Source organism: Alexandromys fortis, unplaced genomic scaffold, assembly GCF_014885135.2.
Source record: "Alexandromys fortis isolate MF-2015 unplaced genomic scaffold, M_Fortis_MF-2015_v1.1 scaffold_90, whole genome shotgun sequence".
Taxonomy (NCBI): Eukaryota; Metazoa; Chordata; class Mammalia; order Rodentia; family Cricetidae; genus Alexandromys; species Alexandromys fortis.
Window position 1 is genome coordinate 5482315 of NW_026067985.1, and position 10845 is coordinate 5493159.

Genomic DNA, 10845 nt, shown 5'->3' on the forward strand with positions numbered 1-10845 from the left:
CATGAGTCTCGGGCTTCCAACATGGGTCCTCATGATTGTGAGCCAATCACATTAGTGACAATCTCTCTAACCCACACCTTCTATTCCTGAACTGAAAGTATTTATCATTTGAGAAATTCACCCAAACAGAGGATCGCTTTAGAGGTGAGCTGGGGAGGAGGGATTTAGAATTTTGGGAGTGGGGAATGAGGATCCCTCAGAGAAGGACATTAAGTAGCAAGCTGGCCCACTGAGGGAATGAAGGCACTTTAGATGTCCCCTCAGTGTACCACCGATATTTGTGGCTGACTGTGGATTTTGTCTTTCTAAACATGAGGCAGCAGAGAACTAACTGAAATTTAACAACTGATGCATCTTTTCCCAAGGGAAACCTCAGACAAGGCCAGAGGCCTGGGTCTCTGTGGGAGGGTTAGTACAGGATGCAGAACTTGTCAGAGGAGGGCTCTCTGCCTCCAGAACCCTGGAAACCCAGCCATCACCACCCCAGCCTCCAACATGCACAGACATGTTATTTTATGCATGAAAGGACCCTCTAAATTAAGATCTTACACTGGGCCTGACACACAGTGTGTCTCCAAAATTAATAATTGCCCAGCTCTACCCAAAGACAACCAGGGACACCCCTAAAAGCACACTGGGGCTTGGGGGTGTAGAGAATACTTGAAGCTTTCTATTTGGGGAACACAGCACCCCTTGGTGGCCAGTGTGTGAACTGCTGCTGTTAACTTAAAGACAAGGTCACTGCCCTAGGCTTAGGAGAGCCATGGAAACAAAAGAGTCTCAGGCATCAGGGAATGAGAGGCCAGTCTGGGAGAAGGAGCAGCCGCATGCTGTGGGAAGCTGCAAGGGAAGGGGGCCCTTAGGGAATGATCCAGAAATTAACTATAATGCGGTTGCCCCAGAAACCTGTCTTGGTCATAGACTTCCCCAACCTCAGGCAGCTTCCTAGTAGGGAAGTTGGACCACCACAGAAGGACCCCTTGGAAATGGCAGTGTGGGTGGCAACCTAAGAGAGGACCCTTCCACAACCCTACCCAAGATGACATAGCCAATGAGCTCTACTCTGCTGGAAGCCTCAAGTTGAAAATAAGCCCACGAGTCAGTGAGTGACTGGGCATGTCCCCAACTCCATCAGCAGGTGACTTTGTCCTATGTCAGCATCAAAGCCTGATGGTGTGGCCTGCTGCAGCCACAGCCACTGCCACACATGTGCACACACCTAAGACATAGCCTGCTGCCTGCCAAATCCACTCAAATGTGCTATGCACCCACACACAATTGCATACATACAGCTATTCCATTGCTGCCCATCTACAAGTTCATAGGACACAAACACACACACACACACACACACACACACACACACACACACACACACGTTGCTCTTCTCAGAACCTAGACAAAGTCACGTGATATTAAGTTAGGCACTACAGACAATCATGCAGTGTAAGCACACAGTGACTGGGGAGAGAGCATAGTGGATAAGGGCAATTTTGAACAAGCACGAGGACTTCAGTTCAAATCCCCAGCATCCACCTAACTTAGGAGGTGTTAGTCATGGACCTGTATCCCTAGCACTACGGGGCAGAGACAGGAGAATCTCTGTGGCTTTCTGGATGCCAGCCCTTGCTCCTTGCTCACAGAGAAAATAGGGATCAGGTGACAAATAATAAAGGAAGACACCCAATGTCCTCTACTACCTCCAATCATACATGTATAATTTCTCATGAACACACACAAATCTCAGACTCTGTAAGCCTGAGATGCACGATATAAAATGCAGCAGACTTCCCCCAGTAAATCTGGCACGAGCAGGGGTGCACACACATGACCAGCCCCATGCAGATAATACTGGGCACACAGAATGTGGCTGGCCATTATTAGATGACTGTGCAGCCCTCTTGTGTGTGACCTCAGTGTGCTGTTTCCTCCCATCACTGTCTCCAGGCCTGTGAGGAAGGCACTATATTAGGAACAGTTGTGGGACTTTTAGGGCCACATGGGGTCTGCAGTCCTGAGGTGTGCTGGGGCATACGGATGTATGGGGAGTGATGCTTGCAGTGGTTAATCTCTGCCCCGTTCACAGAATCCCACAGCCTGTGAGCTTGTCACCCCAGAGAAACCAAAGAACCTCAGAAAAGGGCTGTGGTGTTAACTAAGTGAAGCCTCCTTTACAGGTGATGTCAACGTCTACAACAAGCCTGACCCCCAAATCTACAGAAGGCTCATCAGTGACTGTACCTCCCTGGGGAAGGAAGGCGAGTTCTCCACCTGCTTCACCGAGCTCCAGAGAAACTTCCTGAAGGATCGTCCACCCAAGCTCAAGAATCTCATCCGCCTGGTCAAGCACTGGTACCAACTGGTATGGCGTCTGGACCAGCCACTGTGGTTCCTGTTTATACATGAGTGGAAACTGGGCCAGAGAAAAGCAGGGATATTCTAGTTGGCTTTCTATTGACACGATATTTTATCACATGACCAAAAGTCTCTTGGGAAGGAAAGGTCTTATTAGGTTGCACATCCCAGTCAGTCCATCCCAGGAAGTCAGGGCAGTAATTGAAGCAGAGACCATGGAGGAATTCTGCTCACTGGCTTGCTCTCCATGACTCACGCAGCTGGCATTTATGTACCCAGGCATGGCACCAGTCACAGCGGGCTGTCCCTCTCTCGTTAATCACTGATCAATAAAATGCCCCAAAGGGCAGTTTGATAGAAGCATTTTCTCATTTGTGAGTCCATCTTCTCAAGATGACTCTACCTTATGTCAGATTCACAAAAAGAAAAAAAAAAAAGAAACACAAGGGGTGAGAAAATAGAAAATGAGAAGGAAAGGAGGGGAAAGAGAGGCAGAAGGGGAGGATTTGAGAGAAGAGAAGGCAACAGAAGACAGCAGGGGAAGGTGCTGCTGTAGGAGGGAGGAGGGAGGGGGAGGGGAGCTGGAGGAAGGAGGACTTTCCAGGCTTGATCCAGTAGGTGTCTTCTACTTCTACACTTTCCAGGTAGCCTACTCTCTCTTCAGCCATGTCTGGTTCACTGCTTCCTGGTTGCTACATCATTTGTCTAGATTTTTGCTTCTTTCTGAGGCTAAGCCTGTCACATTCTCTGGTTTCTATTTTCCTGCCATTTCAAGCTATTAGCTCTTTAAACGGGCAATCTCGTTTTTTGTTTTTTTTCTGGACCTTTTTAAATGTTTGTGTGGTGTTTCTGTCTATATGCCTGTTCTAGGGAGCGTATGTGTCTGTGTTTATATGTGTGTGCAGATACATGTGGAGGCCAGGGAGTGAGTAAATTTTGTGAATCCGCTCAGGGCCTCACAATTGAGCCCCCAGAGTGCTAAATCACCAGTTCTAAACAGTCGTAGAGCCCTGGGAACCCCATCTCCTCCGACTAAAGCTGGGATTATGAGTCACTGCTCCTATCAGCCTGTGTGTGCTGGGATCTGAACTCCCTGACTTGACTGGGGGGCACTTTATGGACTGGACCCTCTCCCTATCTCCTCCCCTGTTATTTCAGAGCCTGTGATAAAACCATAAGTAGTGATGAGCATCATTACTACCCTGCTCTGGCCCTCACTCCCTGGCTGTCAATCACTGTGTCATGATTCCTCCTACGCCTGCTAGTAAATGCTCAGTCTCCGTGGACCACACACTCTCCATTTCAACCACTCAGCCCTTGGCTGTAGCATGGGAGCATCTGTAGACTAAACCTACATGAACAGGTCCCCACACAAGAGCTGACAGCCCTGTTTCTCTCACTGCCTTTCTCTTCTCAGTGTAAGGAGAAGCTGGGTGAGCCGCTGCCCCCACAGTATGCCCTGGAGCTGCTCACAGTCTACGCCTGGGAACGTGGGAGTGGAGTCACTGAGTTCGACACAGCCCGGGGCTTCCGGACAGTTTTGGAACTGATCACAAAATACAAACAGCTTCAAATCCATTGGACAGTTTATTATGACTTTCAAGACCAGGAGATCGCAAACTACCTGCTGAGTCGGCTCACAAGAGTCAGGTAGCCTGTCCCCTCTTGACTCACCCTCCCCACCAGGGAGGACCATGGTATAGCACTGTGGAAATGGGGAGGTGGGAGCTCCGTGTCAGTGGAGCGTTTCCTGTCCTGTCACTGTGTTGGACACTGTCCTCTTGTCACATGATTGACATGAAGACCTGCAGCCCTGGGAGGCAGAGGTGGGCTTTCCTGTCTGCAGATGAGGAGACCAAGACTCTGACCTTGTCTACACCCAAACAGCAGAGGGAGGGGGTATATGGAGTGGGAACTGAGGTGTTCCTGCAGTGATGTAGGTGTTCTGTTTTGTGGAAGAAAAGGTCTCTTTAGGATGAATTTTGGCTTGCAGCCATAAAGAAGCCAGTTTTGGCTAGCAAAAGGCCTTTTTATTGTACAAGTTGCATCTTGGCAAGTTAAGGCCTGCATGCCAAACCCTCTTCTCTGAAGCTCCCTGAAGGAAATAAATGTCAGAGCAATTCTGGAGACCGGTTCTGGTATCCCAATGTTTTAATTTTTTTCACAAGCAATTTTTGCAGAGGCTTTGGACCCTTCTGGCAGAACTCAGATAAGATTCAAACACTTCAAACAAAGATAATATCATGAAAGGCAGTTCAAAGCCCAGGTATTAACCCTACTGAATTCCAGCCAGCTGCAATGGTCTGTGGGATCTCAGGCCACACAGTAACTGAAGCCGTAAGGACTGGGAGGCTGTGAACAATACAGTGCATGTGCCATCTGGGTGGTGACATGTCTTGACCCTGTGTTGTGTTCAGCCCTCACATCTCATACTCCCTCTCAGGTTGAACTCTCTCTGTGCTGTGTGACAGGGACTCAGGACAAACTTTGGACAGTGCTGCTCTGTTGAGCTTCTCCTCTGTTCGTGGGCAGTGGTACCTTGGGCACTGGCCAGCTGGTCAGTTCCCTCTCTGAATGTTGCTTTGCAGACCTGTGATCCTGGATCCAGCTGACCCAACAAGGAATGTGGTTGGTTCGAATCCAGAAGGCTGGTGGCGGCTGGCAGGCGAGGCTACAGTCTGGCTGCAATACCCATGCATTAAAAATTGGGATACTTCCCGAGTGCGCTCCTGGGATGTGCCGGTGAGAATTTGTCACCATTCTGTCTCCTTGACCACAACTTTGGTCAGTTCACCTATTGGGAGAATATTCAAACAAACAAACAAAAAATGCTGTCTTTCCAAAGGTGCCCAAGCTTGTAGGTTGTCCTGCTACACTGCTAGCTTTACAGTCATTCTTGGTCTCAGGGACTGTCATATCACCCCTGCAGAGTTCCTGTTGCTCAGCATCCTAAGAAATGGCAGCTTCTGCTCTGAGTGTCTGCTTTGTGTTCAGGCTCTGTCCTGCATTCTTTATCATACAGTATCTCACTGGATCCACACGCCTACTTGTCTTGTGTTCTTTATCATACAGTAGCTCACAGGATCCACACACATGCTTGTCTTGTGTTCTTTATCATAAAGTAGCTCACTGGATCCTCACGAGGGCTCTATAAGTTGAGACACACAGAAGGTTCCATACATGCAAATCCAGAAATACATCACAAATGAACTCCAAGACAGAAATCACATTACCACCTCAAGAGAGGCAGAAAAGGCTTTGGAAAAAAAATACAATATCCCTTCATAATTAAAACTAAAAATGGAGAGACCACCTACCAACATAATAAAGGCTATCTATGACCAACTTAGAGCCAACTCATGGTAAATGGAAAACTTCATGGAATCTTTTCTCCTGAGATCAGGAACAAGACCATGCTCTCCACTCCTACTTCACGGAGGGCTTGATGCCTTAGCAAGAGTAGTAAGAGATGGAAATAAGAGGAACACATCTAGGAAAAGAGGTCAAAGAATCCTTACCATAGATGAATGGATCTATATATGAGACCCTAGACTCCATCAGAAGACTCACACAGCTGATACATGCTTGACATGCCAATGGCAACCACACTGAGAATGAAATTGGTGCCCTCTTCTGCCCTCCACGGGCACTTCACACAAGTGGTACACATACGCACATGCAAGTGAAACACGCCCATACATAAAATTTCAAGGTCTAAAAGGTTTTCAACTTCTTTGAGAGTTTATCTTACTGGAGCTAGAATGATCATGAACAAGAAAACGGATGATAACAAAAGCTAACAGATGATAACAAATGCCAGCAAGGAGGTGAGAGGAAAAGAACCCTAGTCATGGCCAGTGGGGATGTAAACCTATGCAGCCACTGGAAAAACTGAAAACAGAAATTCCATGACCTAGCTGTATCACCCCTGGGTATATATACCCAAAGAAGTCTGACTCTTAGCACAGGGACTCTTGCACATGGACATCTATCGCTGCTGTATTCAGCTGTATTGTGCTTAATAGAATCCAACTCTCTGATGATATGAGGAGGCTCAGTCAATAACACACTTGTCACGTAAGCAAAGATAAGGAGCCTAATATCATCATCAGAACCATGTAAATGAGTCAGACAAGGAGATGTGCACTTGCCATTCCAATGTGTGGACAGTGAGGTCCCTGCACTGGCCAGCAAGGGAGCATAGTCTCCTTGGTGAGTTCCAGTGCAATGCAACCCAAACGTCAAGGAGACAGCACTTGAGGAGTATAGCATTCTCGGTTGATTGCACACACACAAACATGCATACATACACAAACATATATGTGCATGCAAAAACACAAGTACACAGAAACGCACACACACATACATGCACACACACACACACACACACAAGAGGCCAGTAGGATGAGAGAGCTGAAGCCACTGACTCCAGGACTGTCAGCTAAGGAGATGAGGAGCTGGGATTCCCATGGACTTTGAAGTAAGTGCTCAGGTCCATGAAGTGGCTCATCTTTCCTGTCTCATTGTCATATGACCCATGGGACTCAGCAGGGCTGTGTCACAGTCACAATGTGGCACAGAGGGACCTGCAGTTGAACCTTTCCTCTCCTGGGGCAGGGTTTTTCTGATGCTAGGAAACAGATGAGGTCATGCATTGCCTCAGGATTAAGTCTAGAATGGGTGCAGGGATGTGGGAAACAAACCTCAGAAAGTCAGGAAGGAAAGGAGAAGGGACCCAGGAGCAAGACACCTGTGGCTGCTGTGACCTTTAGGACTGTCACACAGCAGAAAGGTGGCTTGGCTCTCTCTCCCATTTTGGCAGATCTGTTACTGAATGAGGGGAACTCAGGTAGGGCTATGTATACTTTCAACGGGCTAATCTCCCCCATCCCCAAAAGTCCTAACTGCCATCTTCACAACATGGGGATATGTGCCACGTCCACAGCAGTGACTGCCATGTAGTGACAAAATGCCTCTGCGCTGGCTTTTGCCTGCTGAAGGATTGGGGTTAGAGCTTCCTGGAGCGAAGCCCCAGGTGGTCCCCCTGGCAATCAGCGATCGAGATAGGACCTGATGCCATAGGCAAATCTCGTATCTGGAGATGGCCTTGAGAGCGAGCCCTCCTAACACCTTGCCTGATCTTTCTCTGTATTTCTTATCCTTCCTGTTTACAGCTGACCACTTACCAAGAGATCAAGGTACGTCCTTGGCTCGGCTCCACCGTTCATTAAAGCAGTCCTTGAGGAACTGAAGTATGCCCCACGCCACATGAGCCTGGGAAACTTTATTAATTATGAAACAGAAACGGCTAAAGTTGAAATGTTACGAGGGAATCGTCATAGTGAATCAGATTTAGAGAGAAAAGGAGAGTTAGAGAAAATTCCCCTTTATGGAAAGATTAGCTAGATCTCGGAAGCCCTGGTGTCTTTATTGTAAGAAGGAAAGAAAGGAAATTATTGAAAACATGAGACCAGCTTTAATATATTGGTATAGGAACTATCATGAGGAAACGAGAAAACTATTAGAGAATATGGAGCAAAGAATAAAAGACTATATAGATAAAAGCTAGACCCAGGACCCTGAGAACTAGTCCCCCACGGTAGAATGTGGTTAATGGTGTGAGACAAAACAAAACTGAAAGTCCTTGCCAACATCTTGAGCACGTAGAGGGGAGCACGTAGAGGGAGCTCTATTTTGATTATGCTTAGCCTTGATTTATGTCTGGAACCTTGAGTGGGGTGATGTAATGAGCCTGCCAAGTTCTTTGATCTGTTTTGTACAAAAACTGAAGCTTTGCAGAAGTAAAATTGCAGCAGATTTTCACTACACAGTGTGTCTGTCTGTCATTCCCTTGCGTCGTATCCTGGCTATCCTATCCTTCAACCCTGTCCTCCCGTGGATAGCAGTCTCACAGAGGGACGGTCCGTGGCAGATATGCTGTCCCTTCGTCTGAGGGGCTTCAGGTAGCCAGTCATGGTGCCCACCCCCAGGCTCATTTGCATACCCTTCCAAGTACCAATGCGGGCTCATGACATGATTGTGTGTTTTCTGTTACAGACCGAAGTTCCTGTGCCACAATAACAGGTTAGCTATTTTTCTTTGTTGTTTTGGTTTGTCTTGACGTGGTCTTCTGCTGTGTAGTCCTAGGTGGCCTAGTCATTGCCATCCTCCTGCCTTAGTGCTGAGATAATTGTAGACCTGATGTTCTCTGCCTTCCCTCCATCCTCAGGTAGACAAGAACTGGAATTGTGTCCTCCTGTGAGCACAGCAGCATCTGCCCAGAAGGGTCCAGAGCCAGAGGATGTGCTCCTTTGCTGCAGGCCTTGACCAGAGAGGGCAGGATGCTGTCCAAGGCCCCAAAGGGGGAAGTATCCAAGCTGGGATCAGATGCCAGGCTTCTGACCCTTGCCTGCCCACACTTCCATCCTGTCCCATCACAAACAGCCTTCCTCACGGCCTGCTTCATCTGCCTTATCCTCTACCAGTGTCCTCTGTGGGACAAGAGATTCAGAAGGAGAGGACGAACTCAGGCTTGACTTCTGTCTGTATATGTAATGGGAATATCTGTCCAATTTCTGATCAATGACAATAAACCACAGCAGATGCCATGACAGTGTGTGAGATGAGCCAAAGGGGTGTAGGTGTGTGTGTGTATGTATATGTGTGTGTGCACATGTATGTGTGTATGTGTGTGTATGTGTGTGTGCGTGTATGTGTGCACATGTATTGTGTGTGTATGTGGTATGTGTGTGTGCATGGATATGTGTGTATTTGTGTGTGTATGTGTGTATGTGTTTGTAGTTAACTAGATGCATTTATTGACCACTTGCTACATGTTACCCATGAGTCCAGGCACTGAGCGCTCAGCCTGAGACAGAGCAGAATCAACCCACTACAGCTATGATGTCACATGGCTTGAGATCCCCCAGGTCACTTATACATTATCTCAAGTCAGGAATCCATGTCCCCAAGACAAGACTCAAGACCTGCCCCATCCGACTCAGAAGCTGTTCTGCAGCTGCGCATGACTACAGGGACCTGGGAGTGTGAGCAGTGCACATGAAGATACATGGAGGCTGCAACATGCAGGCTGGGGTGTGAAGAGGTGCATGACAAAAATGAACTGAATTTGTGACACTGGTGGTCACAAAAACAGACACATGGTTGTCTGCAGTGATGATGAACTTTGGATGCACGGAGTTAAATCACAGTGGGTGTCTGCTTCCTTTTTCTCTTTCTGAGACAAGACCTCATTATGTGGCATAGTCTGACCTGAAACTCATAGGCATCCTCCTGCCTGAGTCTCCCGAGCTCTGGAATCACACACACACACACACACACACACACACACACACACACACACACCCTCCACACAGAAACCCAATGGTTCCATAGTTCAGTGTTGTGAACCAGTGGCTCATTTGTCAGACTCCAAAACACACATGTGACCTCAACTCTTGTACCCTGCTTACTTGAGTTCAGGGCATTGCACAGGGCACCTGCTCCCAAAGCCTGCTCCTGTCCCCACTGCTCACTCTCTTAATAACTGTGTATGTCCTTCCAGCCCTTGTTCATTCAGTTCTTATTCTAATAGCCCTGAGAACCAGGAGCCCCAGTGTCCCGGAGTTTGAGAAAATGCATGTCCCCTAGACCTCAGAACAAATCACACTCTGCAGGGTCACCAGGGGCTCAGATAGAGCACACCGCATACTTTCAAAGACTATAGTATATGGCATTTAAAATATTTTAAGAATTTAGGACTTTTCATGATAGTGAGACACACATGCTCCTGGCAGCACCAATCTACTTCAAGAGAAAGATGGGCATCAAAGAGGCTCCTTATGGAGCTGGTTAGCCATTTGTGCATGAAACTGTTCTTGCCTGGACTGATTGATGAACTGGACATGCAGGACCCACGAAGAAATGACAGCTGAACTTGCCTAAAGGTGTTCAAGGTTCCTGCTTCATGAAAGAGTCTGCCAGACATTCTGGAGGACACAGAAGAAAGTCACTGACCAATATAGGTGGAACTGTCTTTGAAATTTCCTGCCTCATGGAAAAGTCTGCTGGATACTATGGGCTGTGGGCTGAAGATGAATGTTCCAGTGACACAGAACTTTTGGTGACTGTCAAGGCAGAGAGATGTCTCTGTCATTTCTAGAGTTTTGGGAGTTGCTTGCAGTGCACTTTACGCTAACTTTGGTAATATTATATCCTGGAGACTTTGATGAAGTTGAAGAATAGATAGTTATTGTAGTTGTCTTTATTTTTGATGAAAGATAAAGTAGATATAAATGTTGTAACTATAATTCTTGCTTGATACCTATTTTGTTATATGTAATTTCACTATGTTAAAGTTAAACCTTCCTATTTATTTAAACATAAAATGGAAGGTAATGTGGGATTCCCCTCTGTATGCTGTGAATACCATTGCCTAATAAAGAAACTGTCTTGGGCCTGTGCAGGGAATAGAGGTAGGCAGAGAAAACA

General features: G+C 47.2%; 1 protein-coding gene across 3 annotated transcripts in view; it reads left to right on the forward strand.

Annotated features, from left to right (window-relative positions):
* Positions 1-8963, forward strand: part of LOC126511729 (2'-5'-oligoadenylate synthase 1A-like) — a 17634-nt gene extending 8671 nt beyond the window's left edge. The window contains exons 4-8 of one of the 3 annotated variants that reach the window (XM_050159108.1): positions 2178-2362; positions 3773-4005; positions 4944-5097; positions 8413-8439; positions 8589-8963. In XM_050159108.1, coding sequence (XP_050015065.1) covers positions 2178-2362; positions 3773-4005; positions 4944-5097; positions 8413-8436 — 596 coding nt within the window. In that variant the 3' untranslated portion in view covers positions 8437-8439; positions 8589-8963. Of the gene's footprint in view, positions 1-2177; positions 2363-3772; positions 4006-4943; positions 5098-7529; positions 8182-8412; positions 8440-8584 lie in introns of those variants that run through there. The other 2 variants (XM_050159107.1, XM_050159106.1) reach the window with 2 other exon arrangements.
* The last annotated feature ends 1882 nt before the right edge of the window (positions 8964-10845 follow it).